General features: G+C 39.5%; 1 protein-coding gene across 1 annotated transcript in view; it reads right to left on the bottom strand.

The window, feature by feature from the left end:
- Positions 1 to 1,269: 1,269 nt before the first annotated feature.
- LOC145504875 (neurotrypsin-like) overlaps positions 1,270 to 18,595 on the bottom strand; it is a 51,792-nt gene continuing 34,466 nt past the window's right edge. The window contains 4 exon segments of the mRNA XM_081486189.1: positions 1,270 to 2,353; positions 11,787 to 11,983; positions 14,985 to 15,126; positions 17,183 to 17,361. Coding sequence (XP_081342315.1) covers positions 2,304 to 2,353; positions 11,787 to 11,983; positions 14,985 to 15,126; positions 17,183 to 17,361 — 568 coding nt within the window. The 3' untranslated portion in view covers positions 1,270 to 2,303.

Genomic DNA, 18,595 nt, shown 5'->3' with positions numbered 1-18,595 from the left:
GTTTTTCAGGCAATGAAATTCAGCACATACTTATCTAGTATCCCTCCCTCCACTGAACACTATCTACCTGTATGTTTTAAACCAAAAAGTCAAATGAATCTTTATTCATCCCGTGCAAACTGCCTTCCACACACAAAGGGAAACAGAGGGATCCTTTTAAAATACAAATCCACTGAAGCCACCACTCTGCTCAAAACCATGTAATTAATGGGAACCTTGTGATGATGGACGGTGTGTCCAAGGTGTGCGTGCATGCATGAGCGTGCCTGCTCAGTCGCTCAGTCGTTTCTGACTCTTTGTGACCCCATGGACCGTAGCCCCCCAGGCTCCTCTGTCCATGGGATTTTCAAGGTAAGAATACTGGAGTGGGGTGCCATTTCCTTCTCCAAGGGATCTTTCTGACCCAGGGATCGAACCTGGGTCTCCTGGGCCTCCTGCAGTACATCAGGGTAATTGCCACTCTACTTCATGAATTTGTTGGTGGATATATGAATTAATTCATGCAAAGTACTTGAAAACTGTATCTGATATACAGGAAGCACAGAATAAACATCCTTTTAGACTCAGTGCTGTTAACAATGATTCCTGCGTAAACTAGTTCTCATAGTCATTTTAGATATTACTTTTAGCTATTCATTTAATAAAATGTCTTTTATTCATATGAAATGTCTTTATTTAAAATAGACATTTTATTAAATGAATGCTAAATACTGAAGATGTGAAGATAAATACTATCATTTCTTTCCTTAGGAAGAGAGGAGTGTAATATACAAATCATTTTAAATATAACTGGAAAAATTACTGCAACATTTGAAGTCCAACTGGGTTGTTGCTTTTTTTTTTTTTTTATTAAATTTATTTATTTTAGTTGGGGTTGTTGCTTTTTTGACCGTGCTCTGCCTTCGCTGCTGCGTGCGGGCGTTTCTCCAGCGGCTGAGGGCAGGGGGCGCGCTCCAGCTGCGCCGTGCAGGCTTCTCGTCGCGGCGGCTCCTCTGTTGCAGAGCGCGGGCTCTGGGCGTGTGGGCCTCAGTAGCTACAGCGCCGGGCTCCGCGGGGCAGTGCGCCGCCCTAGAGAGTCGGGCTTCCGTGACTATGGCACACGGCGTAGCTGCTCCATGGCATGCGCGACCTTCCCGGACCAAGGATGGAACCCACGTGCCCTGCATTGGCGGGTGGATTCTTATCCACTGTACCACCCAGGAAGTCCTTTAAATTAATTTTAAAACACGATTTAGCTTGCTCACAGTAGACTCATTCATAGCGACTCCATTTTATTTTTTTACGTAAGTAACAAATTTATTTTAAAACAAAATAATCAAATAAGAATGATAGCAAACATTTTAGAGAAGACTTGGATGCAGAAACAATAGATAACTCAGGAAGATGCATCTCAGCCTATGTTGAAAATGAAATGTCAACATTAAGAATGAAGTGTGACATTGATAAATTAATTTTTAAATGAGTAAGAAAACCAATAGATTGAACTAAATTGTAGTTGAGAAAGATGTCATTATTATTTTGTAGCCATATTTACTTCTAAACTCAGGCAGAAATTAAAGGATAATAGACTATGGATCTACAACTAAGATCATTGAATAAAAAGGAGAAATAATTGGTATAAAAAACTGAATTAAGGGACCTAAATTCAGGTTAAATTCTCTATTCAGCTTCTGGACCTCATGGAGCAACTGAAGACTGGGTGACTCTCCATTAAAGCAGGATCAGGGTTTCACAGGGTAGGGAAGATGGGTGCACACCCCTGAGGCTTGCACAGGAGGCAGTAGTTGGCATCCTGACCGGGAACCTGGAGGCGGGGGTAGGGCCTGTTTCTCTGCCTCCATGATGGACGGGCATTATTACGGGCGTCATTGGTGCAATTCCAAAGGCCATCAGAATGGTCATCACAGAGAATTGTTTGCAAACCTTGTGATGTGTTACCCAAGGCTATAGGTAAAAAAAGATATAGGGAAGAAAAAAAAATAGAATGAAATAAGATAACAAGACAAAATAAAAACTAAAGTCAAGAGAGGGCAAGCAAGGTAGAAGATATCTGTCTCCATGTCCTCTTCCATTGGCTTTAGCAGGTGCCCCTTAATGGACGGACATAGTCATTTGTCCTTAGAACTTGGAATGCCATCTACCCCAGGACTGCTGCAGGCCATCTCCAAAGAGGGTCATTCACACGTGCCAAATTCCTCCAAGACAGCTTGAATGTTGGAGAACTGAAATCTCAATTTCCACATGGAGCAAGGCTTCCCTTAAGGCACCAGGTCTTGACTTCTATTTTCTAACATAATTCACATTTAGAGTTTTTTGTTGTTGTTGTTGTTGTTGCTTTGTTTTGTCTTCTGGCCTGAATGTGGAGGAAATTCAAGATGATGTAATCAGAGGTAACGTGGCCACTAATCTGGGAGTAATATAGAATCTGTTAAGCATAAAAACAAGAAGCCACTATTTCAAGTAAATGATATTCCCACTCCAGGGCAGGCTCTTTTCAGCTTTCTTTCTTTTTTTCTTACTCAGGTAAAAACAGCATTTATTAGTATAAAACAGGAATATCATTTTTTACTAGGGCTGTTTAACACAGTACAGAGGTCTAGATACAAATGATCGCTTTAAAAATAAGACACTCTCCCATCTTGATTTGATATTTGCCAGGAAAGTCATTTTTAGAAAATGATCTATGGAGCCTTTCTACAGGATTATTAAAAAATTATAAAATATTTAGAGTGCAATAAAATGCAGTGTTCTTATTGCTTCCTCATACTAATTGCTACATCTGTTTTTATATCAAGGAGTATTCAATAGTTTGAAACATGAACTCCTTCACAAGGGGTAGGGAGTGGATAGTAAAGCTTGAAGACAGTTATAGGATGGTCTTCCATTTTGGCTGCTGCCCCTGGAAATTTGTTGTAGTTGCTGTTTAGTCTCTCAGTCATGTCCATCTTTATGATCCCATGGGCTGCAGCAGGTTAGGCTCCTCTGTCCTTCACTGTCTCCCAGAGTTTGCTCAAGCTCATGTCCATCGGGTCGGTGATGCCATCCAACCATCTCATCCTCTGTTGTCCCCTTCTCCTCCTGCCCTCAATCTTTCCCAGCATCAGGGTGTTTTCCAGTGAGTCAGTTCTTCCCATCAGGTGGCCAAGGTATTGGAGTTTCAGCTTCAGCATCAGTCCTTCCAATGAATATTCAGGATTGATTTCCTTTAGGATTGACTGCATTGATCTGCTTGCAGTCCAAGGGACTCTCGAGGGAACCAAACAGGCTTCCTTGGTGGTCCAGATGTTAAGAATCTGCCTCCCAACACAGGGGACTTGGGTTTGATCCCTGGTTGGGGAACTAAGATTCCCCATGCCTCAGGGCAACTAAGCTCAAGCAGCAAACTGAGACCTGACACAGCCAAAATTAAAAAAGTAAAATATTTTAAAAATTAAAAGTAGCCAAGTGGATGCCTAGTGTTGGCTTCAGAGACCACTAGCAAGAACAGAGAGGCCCAATTATTTTTTAAACCCGTGCTCCCCTTTGATAAACAGAACACATCATATGCTCTTCTTTTACAGTTTTTTGAATTCTTAGGATAATTAGCTATTATTAAATATGAATGAAAGCGGAGAGGAGAAAAGCCCTGTTTATTTTCAAAGTCTACTTGATCTCTCCAGAATGCAGTCCCTCCAGGGGCATAGGATGAGACCTGCCCTCTGCACCCCCTCCACCCACGTAAACGACTGCTCAAGTTCCCACAGATTTATGCATATTCACCAGCTCTTTTTATGTTGTAATGTCCTCAGCAATTTTGGGGACTATCAAAACAGGTAAAAATTATTGAGGCCTGACAGCTGCTAAAGGTCACCAGATTAAATCCATCAGGGTTATCTCCGGTGCATCATAACACGCGGAGAGAGAAATGAACTGACCCTCGCACTTGCTACGGGACATCCCCCAATCCTTTCCATCGTCTGGTTTCATGAAAGAGCCAGGCTCCTCTCACTATTTTAGACTCCACACAAATCAGACTATAAATTAGCCAGGTGTAAAACATGCATTAAAAACAAAACAAAACAAAACAAAAAACCCTGATTATCAACATGAAACCCAAAAAGTTATGAGAAAGAGCTTTGGGAGGCTTCCCTGATGGCTCAGTTTTAAGAAGCCACCCCTCAATGCAGGAGACACGAGTTCGATCCCTAGTCAGGGAAGATTCCACAAACCACAGAGCAGCTAAGCCTGTGCACCACAGCTACTGAGCCTGCGCTCTGGAGCCGGAGCCGGAGCCGGAACCCCTGAAACCCAGGCGTCCTAGAGCTGAGCTCCGCGAGAGGGAAACCTCCGCACGAGAGGCCTGCGCGCCTCTGGGGAGCAGCCTGCACTCGCTGCAGCTAGAGAAAAGCCTGAGAAGCAGCAAAGTCCCAGCACAGCCAAAAATAATTTTTTTTTTTTTTTTTGTGGGGTTGGTCAGGGAAGTTGAAGGAGAGAAAAAGGGAGAAAGATGTAGAAAGTTAAAAATCTGATTCAGTCACTGGTAGTCGAGAAGCTCTATTCACACCCTAAAAATTTCTGGGTTGAATTTCCCAAAGAGCCAGAGCTCAGATTTGGGTTTAATTTAATTAAGCAAGGAGATTTATATTTTTCTGTCTGTCTTTTTCGTCGTGAAGCTTCTTAAACAATGTCTAATAATGCATAAATTTAAAAAAACTAATTATACATATACATTTTTTAAAAGTTAGATTATTCTCAAATTAAAATTTTAATTTACATAAATTAAAGAAATAATAATGGAGGCATCTAGTGGGAACGCAGAGAGGACAGTTGACAACAGAGAAGGGTGCGTGGGGAAAGAGCTGGTGAGACCCAAGGGAAATCAAGAAGGCCGGTTTTCACAGTGGGAACACTTGAAATGGGGGGAGGGGTGCTCCCAGATTCGGGAGGAAAGGAAGTCTGTGGAGAAGACCCTTCTCTGCTAACAGGGGCACTGCATGTTTGGAAGCAAAAAACAGGCCTGTGATGAGTGTGGAGGCAGGTTCTGAGATGACCCCAGGGCGCCTGCAGCTGGATTGACACTCTTGCATAATGGCCTTCTGCTTGGCTAGGCTGGGCTTGTTCACTCCCTCCTAACGGAGAGAACGGGCAAAAGCCAGCTGATGCTTCAGAGAGCAGCTTCAGAGAGCAGGGTGTCACTTCCGCCTGCTCACGATCTCGCTCTCCCAGTCACTTCAATGGAGACGGAGCCATCTGCTCCCCCACAGGGGGGCCCGTGCGGCAAAGAAGGTCCCCAGCCAGCAGCTAATGAGGACCTAAGACCCCAGTTCAACCGCAGGGAACAGAACCTTAGCCGTGGCCCTGGGCGAACTCGGGAGCAGGTCGGCCCAGGTGAACCTTGAGATGCTTCGGGCAGCAGACACCTTGACGGCAGCCTCAAGACAGCCCAGCTACGCTGCTACCCTTTCCTGACCCTTAGAAACTGTGACATAACAACACGTGTGTGCTATTTTAGCTACTAAGTTTTGGCGTCATTTGCTTTACAGTAATTGATAACTGGGGCTCCGCAGGTGGTTCAGTGGTAAAGAATCCGCCCGCCAACGCAGGAGACATGGGTTCGATCCCCTGGTGAAGGAGCTGGCAACCCACTCACTCCAGTATCCTTCTATTCTTTCTCCCCGTTTATTATCTTTATTTCTGAGTGTAAGAGAGGGTCCCAGTCATGTCTGGCTCATATTCATGCCCACTCCAATATTCTTGCCTAGAAAACCCCACGGACAGAGGAGCCTGGCGGACTACAGTCCATGGGTTCAAAAAAGAGTCGGACACGGCTTAGCAACTAAGCAACTGCAACAATAAGTAAACAATAAATAACTGAAACAAGATTTCTTAGATGTCAGTCATGCATCACCCTGACAGCACTTTGTACGTTTCTCGATACGCTGTGATAGACTCAACAATGCTTCTCCCTACAAAGTTGTCTACTTGTTAATCCCAGGAACTTGTGAATATGGTATGTTATATGGCAAAAGGAACTTTTCAGATGTGATTAAATTAAGGATCTTGAGATTGGAACATGATCCTAGAATTTCCAGGTAGAACCAGTGTAATCACAAAGGTCCTTAAAAAAGACAAGAGAGCCAGACAGGAGGGTCGAAGTCAGAAAAGGAGACGTGAGGCCAGAGGGAGCGGTCAGAGCGCCGGGGGAGGGGATGCGGCCGGGGAGGCGGGGCCCCGCCCCGGGGAGAGGCCCGCAGGCTGCTTTTCTCCAGAGCCTCCACCTATGTCCATCTCTTCGGCCCCAAGCCCTGTTTTGGATTTCTAAACTTCAAAACTGCAAGGGTTTTTTTTTTTTTTTTTTTTTTTCTGCCAGTTATTAAAGTGAAAGTCGCTCAGTCTTTGTGACCCCATGGACTATACAGTCCATGGAATTCTCCAGGCCAGAATCCTGGGGTGGGTAGCCTTTCCCTTCTCCAGGGGATCTTCCCAACCCAGGGATTGAACCCAGGTCTCCCGCACTGTGGGAGGATTCTTTACCAACTGAGCCACAAAGGAAGCCCTCCAGTCATGAAGTCTGCGATAATTTTTTACAGAAGCAGTAGGAAACTACACATATGTATGTACTCTGTCCTATCATATTCATTAAATCAGCTCACTTTCTGTACATGGAAACATTTATTCTGAAGAAGACTTGCGCGGGGAGTTTTGGGCGCTGGTTGAGGCTCCGACTCCGTGCCCCAACACACAACATATATCATTACAGTGAACCCACTTCTGATGGAATGTGAAGGCTTAACACGTGGTAGTGTACACGTGTGCCTCCTAACTCTCAGTTAGTCTCACACCCCCTGCCTCACACTCCCCTTCTCTGCGTCTGCATCTCGGGTCCCCTCCTGCGAACATGGCCTGGACCACTCACAACAGACAGTGAGTGGGAGCCTGCTGTGCGGTGCAGGGAGCTCGGCTCGGGGCTCCGTGATGACCCAGGGGCGGGACGGGGCTTAGGGGAGGGAGACTCAGGAGGGAAGAGGTATATGTAGACATATAGCTGATTCACTTCATTGTACCATAAGAGTACCTATCCTATTCTGCATTATTTTATCCATCTGTTTATTTATATTGGCATGTATTCATGGCTTTCTGTTTTATTCAATGATTATAATTTGTTTCTATATATATTTAACTGCTCAAATTGTCCAGGGTGGCCAAATACTGAAAATTATCATACGGCCAGGATCTGCACTGATTACATTCCAAAGCTAGGATTTTTAAGAAGAATTTTTAGATATACTTTAGGATGCATGAGTAACTTGAATGATGGAAGAGAAGAAAAAAAAAAAAAAACGCAAGCAACTAATAAGGACAATTTCCATCTCAGGCTTCCTATTTATTATTGATTCCCAAGGAAGGGCTTAAGTCATAAAAATCATTAAAGATGTAAAAGTTGAGATACTGATCTCTAGCAAACTGGGGGTTTATCTGAATTATGCAAAAGAAATGATGTGTAGAGTTTTTCACACATCTCTATTGACACCAATAAATATGGTTTCGTTTAATTAAAAGCCCTCATTATGGCTTGCATACTGCCTGGGGCTGAGTTGTGAAGCCATTAGAATGGGTTCTAATCCAATCTGTACACAGAGACTCACAGAAGGAAGATGTTGTGAAGAGACAGAGGGAGAAAACAGCCACCTACAAGCTGAAGAGAGAGGCCTGGAACAGATCTTTCTCTCCCAGTCCTCAGAAGTACCCAACCAGAGTGCACACCTTGATTTTGGACTTCCAGATTCCAGAAGTGTGAGACAATAAATACCTGTTGTTTAAGCCACCCAGTGTGTGATTTGTTACAGTAGTCCATGCAAACTAATACACCTTCTTTACATTATCTAGTTACTAGAAGGGTCTCCAGCTTGCGCCTCTAAGATTGATAAGGACTCAAAGAATACCATCCAACATGGTGAAATGATCAGAACCTAAGGAGGTGAAGTAAGCAGCTAACAAACCAAGTATCACTCAATATGTGTTCAACCCCATGTATGTAATCACTAGATGACATTTTTTAACTGAAAGAAAACACAGTTGGCAAGATAGACACATCCAACTTTGATTCCTCGAATTCTTCTTTGTTGCCCCAGAGTTGCTGGCTCTCTAATCTCTGATCATACCCACTTCATGTAACAGGCATCATAGTGGAATCAATACAGCAAAGTCAAAATTAACAACCTTCTCTATGTGTTGTTTACATTAGCTAAAAATTTTTGTAATAGGCATGTTACAAAATGCAATATATTTAAAACTTTACATTTTTTATTATTATATCTGAAATTTAGGGATTCTTTGCAAGAGGAGCAAGGGGAAAAGTGATTTTCAATGAAAAAATTTAAAGAGATGAAATTCTTCAAGTTTTTGATTTTTACACTTTTTAGTGTAAAATTAAGAAATTAAGAAAATTAAGAAATCATATACACATGGAATTCGATCTCCACATTTCATCCTAGTTGTTTTATAGGCAGTTTTTCACATTCCATAAAAATAAAAATGATAAAGTAGTTTTAAAGCCTAAGTTGCATATTTTGTAAAAATAATATATACAATATTTCTGAACCTAATTTTAGCCATTCATTTTATTAAATCATTGGATTTTCGATGCTTGAAGAGAAACTGAATGACAGAAGCCATTCTATTAATACCACCTCACTAAGTTCTTTTTGTTATAGCAATAATAACATACATGATTTATTTCTAAAATCTTAAAATGCTTGGGAAAACTAAACAGAGTATATAGTACCTTTCATTATATATCTCAAACTCTGATTACAACAGAGTTTTCTTTATTTCAATTTTCCTCTAAAACTGATTTAATACATTATTTTTAAGAAATAATATTTTTCCTAAAAGAACGATAAAATCTAGCATAAAAGTAAAAGTTGAACTTTATACCGTAAAATTGAGAGACAATGAAGGTGTGAAAGATATCTCTGTTAAGATTTAATACTCTGAACTTTAGAATTAATGCAGTATTGGTGGAGAGTAGTCTTAGGGCAATCAGGGCAAGTAAGTTTGAGATAGGATGTGGAAAATTCAGTAATTAATAAATTTATTTAAATTTTTAAAAAAGAATGCAGTATTAAAATAAGAAATCTACATATTTACCATCCTACAAATTTCCCCCAACTAACATAGGCATTAACTACACTTGTACTAAATCACCTTTACTGACCTAGAATATTGTTTTTGAGCATTCCATCTACCACACACCTAAAATTAGGAAGTGTCTACTGAACTACTACTAATTTTGAGAAAAGTTTCATTCACAATTAAAGTTAAGGTCAATGAGTTGCCTTCAAATAGTTGAATACTCTTAGTAGTCTAACAGCTCTTATCATAGCGCCAAAGAAGTGAAAAAACTCAATTGTTTTTAAACTGCACCATTACATGGTCTCTTTCCCTAAACTTCTCTTTTAATTATGCAGTCCTTTTTGATAAGTGGATAAGTAATGATCTCTTTGGATGAATAAATGGTAATCTGATTCTACTGCAAAAGAATAATTTGGCTCAGATATAATGTTCTTTGGACAAATAAGTAGTTAATATATTACCAAAATTAGTACCAAAGAATTCATAATAATAATCTCATATTTTATTAATAATTATCACCCTCAACTTTTAAATTTTTTAAAAATATATCTATCAATATAATCCTAGAAAATTAAAAATTTTTAGGAAATTGAAAGGATTAGTTTTCCTAACTGTATGTGTATATTTAACCACACAGGTCTTCAGAGAACTGAGATTGTGGTATTTGGTATGCTTCCCAGGTGGCACTAGTAATAAAGAACCCACCTGCCAATGCAGGAGAGAAAAGAGACAGGGCGGGGGGTTGGGGGGTGATCCATCCCTGGGTTGGGAAGATCCCCTGGAGGAGGACATGGCAACCCACTCCAGTATTCTTGCTTGGAGAGTCCCATGGACAGAGAAGCCTGTCGGGCTATAGTCCAAAGGGTTGCAAAAAGTCAGACACAACTTAAGTGGCTGAGAACACATGCATAGTATTTATAACACTTCATCACATGGAGTACTGATGGAATATGCCTGAATAGATCACTCCATGATCCAAATACCTGCTATCTGGGGCTAAGAGGTTCCATTTCTAGCAAACAGGCTCTATCTCTCCCAACCACATGCAATCATTCATCACATAATCCTAGGAGGATCATAAATCCTTTATAGGAAGAAAGTAGCAAGGAAGGAGACCAAACAGAAACAATTTAAACTATGACCTATGAGGGACAGGGTAAAATGCTGTATTTCTACCTGGTATCATCAGTGCTAGATTAGTGGAGTACGTCACTATGATCTCACAGGTCAGAGTACAATGAGGAATCAACATACACTTTGACAAATTAAAGTATGTGTGCTTAACTGCATGCTCAGTCATGTCCCACTTTTTGTGACCCCGTGGATTGTAGTCCACCAGGCTCCTCTATCTGTGGACTTTTCCAGGCAAGAATACTGGAGTGGGTTGCCATTTCCTTCTCCAGGGGATCTTCCCAACCCAGGGATCAAGCCCACGTCTCCTGCATTGGCAGGCAGATTCTTTAACCACTGTGCCACCAGAGAATAGTTAATACTGTGGGATTCAACACATCCCATTATTTTATAATATGAAGATTCCAGCTTCAGAGTCTCAAAACAGGAGGATATAAAAGGGGCTGACTCAAGCCTGAGGTGAGACTTAAGGACCACCAGTTGTTATTTCAACATTTATGTACCAAAAAATACATGTATAGATACAAACAGAGCTATGGTAGAGTCCTGGCAAGTCTTCTGAATATCTCCCTCTACACTTTTCATTCATATTTATTCTGGCCTCCTCATCAGATGTTAAGTCTGTCAAGGATATATAGTAGTTCCTCTCTGCTCACAAAAGGACCTTTATCTAACAATATTTAAGGTCTTCCTTGTAGCTCAAATGGTAAAGAATCTGCCTGCAATGCAGGAGACCCAGGTTGGACCACTGGGTCGGGAAGATCCCCTGGAAAAGGAAATGGAAACCCACTCCAGTATTCTTGCCTGGGAAATCCCAGAGACAGAGGAGCCTGGCAGGCTACAGTCCATGCCATCAAACAAGTTGGACACGACTGAGTGATTAAGACTACACACGAATATTTTAGACTGTTAGATGAGCTAAGTACCTTTTATCTGACTATAAGTCTGAAGAAATTTGGAATGAGGGGATAATAAGTGATGCTAATGGGTTTTTAGTAACAAGATATCTTAGAAAGATAAGTGGGCTGTTTACTCCAATGAATCCACCTTGGAATCCAGTGAGAAACTTGAAAGATCTAGGTTAGGACACAGCAATGGCTGGCTGGCAAGCAATGATTGACAAGGCCTCAGGACTAAAGACAAATGAATCATGGAGGGTGGGAAAGAGACCTATTGTTTTGTTCTGGTTTATTTTCAACCCTTTCTCAAATAGTTCATTAGAAGTCTAGGTAAATGAGAGGCAGAATAGGTGACGAAATCAGTTGGGGAATGGACACTGCAGTTTCTTTCTTCCATCTTTCAGATACATGAGAAACGTGGGCTCATAGGTAGAGAAAAACTAGGAGTAAAATTTTGTGACATTGGTGGAAAGACTCAAAAGACTATTTTTATATGAAATCAAATTATTAAAAATTAGAGCATTTGGGGAAATAGACTTTTTGAAAAGCCAGAGATTAGAAGCCTCTCACATTCCGGACCAGTGGCTAGATGTGCAGTGGCTACTGGATTATGAATACTCAAGAGCTGTGGCAGGACCTCACCCAGGGAGAATCTGAATCCATTCCCGCCAGGGTAGCAGGAGATGCCAACATCTTCCCAATGGCTGCAGTCATGACCTCCCCAGGGTCTCCGCGAACACTGAAGGAAACTGGCTTCCTTTCCTGAGCAACTGACACCTTCCAACCATATGGGTCCCGTGCTCTCTTCAAAGTGGTTTGCAGAGGCTTGTTTGCCATATCTGTGGCAATAAAATAAACATCATGCACAGAACTGCTGTCTCTTGTTTCAAGGAACCACAAAACATAAAACAAGCAACTTCATTAAGCATCATGACTTCAGAGGGTAAGTACTTGTTCTTTCTCCTATCCTGAGAACTCACTTCTAACAGTAGTGTTCACTACATCACATATTTTGATGATCTTAACAATGTTTGATTGACTGAATGGGTAACGAGTGGATAATTAATCCTATTCCCCCAACCATTCTTGTGTTTTGTCTACAATTTAAGCCACCATCCAGAGAGAATGCAGACAGATAAATGTCAAATTCCTGACCGTGGAAATAACACAGTGCACCAGGAAGTGAAAACACTTGCGTCAGCCTCTGAAAGCCTTCTGAGTGCATGTGATTTCATTAGTTCTCTAAGACCCTTTCCTATCCTGTCTTCCAAAATAAACCATGTGAGGAATTTCCTGGAGGTTCAGTGGTTAGGATTCCACACTCACTGCCAAGGGTTGCAGGTTCAATTCCTGGTAGTGGAACTAAGATATTGAAAGCTACATGGCACAGTCAAAGAAAACAAGTAAACAAAAAATAAAAACAAAATGTATGTATTGGTTCAATGATTTCTCAAGCATCATTCCCATCCATGATGAAACGTGGATTTTAACCCATCAAAATCAGAGTAATAACAGTGTTTCTACCTTTTTATAAGGTTACATAATCTGATTTTTTAAACTTTCATGAATTATATTTGTGTTTCAATTGACTTTATTTGTAACACTGCCTTACTGAAAAACCCGAAGTATATTATAATATATATATATATATATATACACACACTGTAGAAATAGGAAAGATCCACAAAGTCAAAAATTAGCAAATAAGTCAATCTCTACCTTCGTTCATCTTCTCCCCAGTTTAGTTCTTTTGTTCTGTAAAATCCAAACAAGCCTCCAGAAATCCCTGGGCTAAAAGATATCTGAAGTGTCTTTCAATTGGTCTATATAAATAATTAAACTCTAACTCATAAATTTTATGTTAGTCACTTCCATCCCAATTTATTATTTCTGTACTAAGAGTATGAAGAGATCTTTCTCTCTGAAAAATGAATTTTCCTAATCTTTTCCTATGCACTTACTTATTAAATTTATTTAACATGATAAACATTTCAATTAATTAAAACAATGCAACTTTCAATGTCATTCTAAGACTTCTATTTTGCTGACTTATCGATTCTTAGCTAAAAAAGTAATTATCCTAAATTCCATACTGCTATCACGCTCAACTTACACCAGGTTTCCACAAAATGCAGCAATCGGATTACATCCATTCATATCGATTATGTAAGAGACAGCAAGAGGTCATTTTACTTTGGGATTTCGTTTGTATGAAGAAACCCAGAGTTCACCGTCTTTTTCATTCCAAAAGTGCATTCTCTTTCAGAAATTCCTCTGTAAACTAAAATGTAAATGTAGCAGGTGCCTATTCTACCTTCTAACGTAATCATTTAGAATTTTAACAAATATTGAGAACACTTTCAGAACCATTAAGTTCTGATACTCTGTATATGCAAGAAAAACTGAATGTATCTGTGAAACAATAAAATAAAATAAAAAATGGAGAAAAAATCAGCATTTATTCAGTTGTTTTCACTAATAAGGAAAAATATGAGAACAGTAAACAATAATATTTTTGAATTTTTCTAAACTTGTGAAAATGGGATACAGTTCTCAGACTAACAGAGATTTACTTGGATGAAACGGCATTTTAAAGTAATTCTTATTAATTAAATATCAATATTTATTTGGCTAGCATGTCATAGCCCTTGACCTCATAATTATAATTAACTGCACTGCCCATGAAAATTCAAAATATTTGTCAATCGCATACATCTATACCTTTGTGATGTCATTATTTACAACAGGAAAATTTAAACTAATTGATATATTAAGTAAATTATAGTATGAACATCATCAGTTATGTTATTAAAATTATGACTACAGTAATATAAAGTAAAAAAGTGAATAGTAAAATTATATATCTACTACTAGAGCTGCTACAAAGTTATACACAAGTTTTAATAATGGAAAAATTAGGAGTAGTTTTTTATTTTCTCTTTTTTCCAAATCGCTAAAATTTTATATTACTTTTACAACTTTAAAAATATATGTTTAAACATAGCTTGAATGAAAGCATATTTTAAGTTTTAATAAATATTTGCAATTAATTCTATCTCAAGCTGAAATAATATAATTTTGCTTATTTCTTTTAAACAAGAGACAATTACTTCAAGTATGACATAGCAATATGGAAAATAAGAAAGAATGGGCATCCATGGGCTTCATTCAGATATTAGCTCAAAGGCATCATTTGCAATTACTTCAAGCAACTTAGGTCTTTACTCTGGAATGCATTATGTGTGTGACATGAAATATATTGCTCAAAGTGTGATACTCAGTTTTTAAGAGAATGAGGTCAAGGGTGAGTTCAAAAGGTCATCTCATGACAAGAAAGCTGTTTTTCTCAAATAAAAGTGATAATTATCATCACATTATGAGAAAGGAAATAATGTAATACCAAAGAATTTGACATTGGACTTCTCTGAAATTTTAAATACAGTGATGTTATTACTAACAACATCCAATAGTAGCAATGCATCAGAATAAAACTGATCATTCACAGCATACAGTCTTACTTAAATAGACAAAACGGGACTTAGAAGTCATCCATGGCTCCAACCAGTTATTCAAGAAGAGGGGTCATGGCAGGAAAGGCAAATGAGATAAATAGCAAGATATGGTTATTTATCATCAAAGAAATGTTATTGTTTTTTAATTGCTGAACTTCCATATATAGATAGGTAGATAAGAGGGGTAGGAAGGTAGGTAGAATAGACAGGTAGATAATAATTGAGAATATATACTGTTAGTATTATAGACATTACAAGCAAGGGTGACAAAATAAGACTTTTAAAAATATAGCTTGGCATTTAGCTATCTCATATCAATAGATCTTACTTAAATCCCAGCTGTCAGCAAACCACATAGGTATTAAGATCAGTCCAGCCATCATTACAGACAGTCCCCCACTGTCCCCTGTAATACACTTCCAGGCGACGCTCATGGCTGCCTTTACCACCTGCAAGTCTGATGACGCCATCTGCGACAAGAAGAAGACACGGAGACTGAGCAAATAATGATCAGAAAAAGGCAGAGCAACATTGTAATTTCATGAGAAATATCATCCTACCCAGATCTCTCTCGAGGCCTTTTTTTAAACTCCTATTAGAATTGTCCTTGGTAGCTCGGACAGTAAAGAGCCTGTCTGCAATGCTGGAGACCTGAGTTCAATCCCTGGATCGGGAAGATACCCTGGAGAAGAAAATGGCACCCCACTCCAGGATTCTTCCCATGAACCGAAGAGCCTGGAGGACTACGGTCCATGGGGTGGCAAAGAGTCATTCACAGCTGAAGCAACTAAGCACACAAGCATAGAACTGTGCTCAGTGATCTGAGATCATTAACGGGATTGTTCTTGAACAAAGTCATAACACATATCGGTCCTAACAAACTACTTCCCTTTTATTTCTACTCTTGTGTCTAACTAGAAAAATATACTCTGATATAATTCCAAAGTAACTATTTAGATTTCTTCAGATTAAATAATACTTGGGAAATTTCTTATGGTTTTAATCTCCTTAAAAGTATGAGCAATATTTGTCACTTTAATTTAAAAAGTATAAAAACACAGTAACTTGGAAATAGCTGAAAAATTTAACTGTGAATGAAAAAATACTGAAATATGAAGACAGAAAAAGCTACTCTGGTTAAAGAGTGATCTATCATGTCAAAATATTTATTACTATTCCTTAGGCATTCATAAAGGATTTCCTGGTGGCTCAGATGGTAAAGAATCCACCTGCAATGCAGGAGACCCAGGTTCAATTCCTGAGTTGGGAAGATCCCCTGGAGAAGGGAATAAAAACTAGGGTGCATGTTTTGCCTGTGTTCTTTTATCGATAATACAAATCTAAATTTCAGTCTTCTGAAATTAAATGAATACTTAATTCCCAGAAAATCCTGTAAAAAGCTTCTAAGCAGATACACAATATAATAAATTCATTCCCCAAAAAGTATAAGAGGCCATTTCCATCCAAAATAATCCAAACACTGTCCCTCTTCCCAAATGAAATATATAAATAATCTTGGGAAAAAGTCATACTTTTCATGAATCTCTGGGATCATTCAAAGTAAATTAAGGTCTCCTAGCAACAGAATCATTATTAATGTAAAATTTCACTGTTTGCAAAGCATTGTTACACCTGTTACCTCATTTGACCATCCCAGCAACAGTACAAGACTATCCTCATTTGAAAGAGGAGGAAATGGAGGCTCAAGAAGATGAAGTGCTCTGGCTTACAATCTGGTATAAATTTTCTATTTGTTTTGTGTATAAATGGGTTATTCTAATAAAACAACAGTGTATACAGAGCTATGTAAATAAAAAAGTAGACCTTCAGCATTTCACAGTCTGTCAGAAGTATTTCATTTGACTTTTTTAAAGAAATATTAAAGCCTTAATTTTTTTCTTCAAGCTCTTTTTGCTATAGAAACAACAGATTTGTGTTGACCCAACTTCTCTTGCCCATCCATTTCTCTCTTCTTCCCCTCAAACATTTAAGTACATACACATACACTCATTTGCACTCAGACATGTCCTTCTTGCAACACAAGACATAGCTTGACAAGCATGCTGTGATTTGGAACAGTCTGAATATTCAGCACAGCAAAGGTTAACCTGGTTCTTTAATAGTGTGCTTTAATCAACAATCCCATCAAAATAGTTTTACCAGCTATAAACACATTCTGAGAGTCAAGACAGGCTAATAAATGAATGGACTAAATGTATAATTATAAAATCTAACATCCTAAATGTAGCATTGTACACTGATTCTGACTACTAGGTACTATATATTGCAACAAGATCATATATTCTTAATTACTTTATAGGATTGTGTAGCTTTCAACTGAAAAATTCAGAAATATCTATAAATAAAGAGATAGCATTATAATATACAGTGTATATTCTTTTTATGTCTTATTTGGGGGATTTATTTGTAAGTTCATTTAGTAATATCAGCTAAATTGAGAAGGGAAGTTAAGCCCAAATACGGGCGAAGGCAAGAGTGGCTAGGTTGACAGGGTGAAGTTCCTACCTGTTAGAGGGGTACAGGACACTCCAGCATCTTCTTCATGGTCACAGTTATGCTCTCCCCAGGAACTCTTTGGACACTGCTCAATAGAAAGCTCATTCCCAGTGCAGCGTACTTCATCCAACATTACTGGGCCAGACCCTTCCCCAAAATACGCCTGTTTCCACGCTTTGGCAATGCCACTGAACAAACATAAGAACATAAGTCAGATTGAAGGTTAGTCTGACCTGTTTCTTCTTTTGCCTCTGGCAAAGGTAAACTTATGATTAATTTATAATTTTCCGTATCAATTCACTCCACTGTATCTATCTTGGTCCATAAAGTACCAAACTAAGAATGAAAGAGCTACAAGCTAGAGTCTGGGGCCCTGATGACTGTGGAACCACCGTACCAACCTTGAATTAACTCTCTCCGGTCTCCAGAGAGAGAAATAGACTCTTGTCTTTGTTGTTGTTGTTCAGCCACGCGGTCACATCTGACCCTTTGCAACCCCATGGACTGCAGCACACCAGGCCTTCTTGTCCCTCACCATCTCCCAAAGTGTGCCCAAGTTCATGTCCATTGCATCAATGATTCTGGACAGCCATCTCATCCTCTGATGACCTCTTCTCCTTCTGCCCTCAATCTTTACCAGCATCAGGGATTTTTCCAGTGAGTCAGCTGTTCACATCAGATGACCAAAAGACTGGAGTTTCAGCTGCAGCATCAGTCCTGCCAACAAATATTCAGTGTCGATTTCCCTTAAGATTGACTGGTTTGATCTCCTTGCTGTCCAAGTGACTTTTAGGAGTCTTCTCCAGCACCACAGTTTGAAGGCATCGATTCTTCGGTGCTCCGCCTTCTTTACAGTCCAGTTCTCACAACCGGACATGACCACTGGCAAGACCATATCCTTGACGATACGGACCTTTGTCGGCAGAGTAATGTCTCTGCTTTTTAACACATGGTCTAGGTTTGTCACAGCTTCCCTGCCAAGAAGCAAATATCTACTGATTTCATGGCTGCAGTCACCGTCCACAGTGATTTTGGAGCCCATGAAGAAGAGATCTGCCACTGCTTCCACCTTTTCCCCCTCTCTTTGCCATGAAGGAATGGGGCTGGATGCCATCATCTTAGCTTTTTTAATATTTAGTTTTAAGCCAGCTCTTTCACTCTCCTCCTTTGCCCTCATCAAGAGGCTCTTTAATTCCTCTTTGCTTTCTGCCATTAGAGTGGTATTATCAGCATATCTGAGGTTGTTGATGTTTCTCCTGACTGTTTTGATTCCAGCTTGTAACTCATCCAGCCTGGCATTTCTCATGTCTTGTTTAAGCCATGGTTATTTTCAGTTCTCTGTTACTCATGGTCAAACATCTCTTCACTCAAATTTATTTGACTAAATTTACTGCTCTCACAATTCAAAGTGACACCATATTC

Source organism: Giraffa tippelskirchi, chromosome 1, assembly GCF_054371585.1.
Source record: "Giraffa tippelskirchi isolate mGirTip1 chromosome 1, T2T-mGirTip1v1.2.pri, whole genome shotgun sequence".
Classification (NCBI taxonomy): Eukaryota; Metazoa; Chordata; class Mammalia; order Artiodactyla; family Giraffidae; genus Giraffa; species Giraffa tippelskirchi.
The sequence above is the reverse complement of the archived record's forward strand: the minus strand, read 5'-3'. Positions and strand labels throughout refer to the sequence as shown.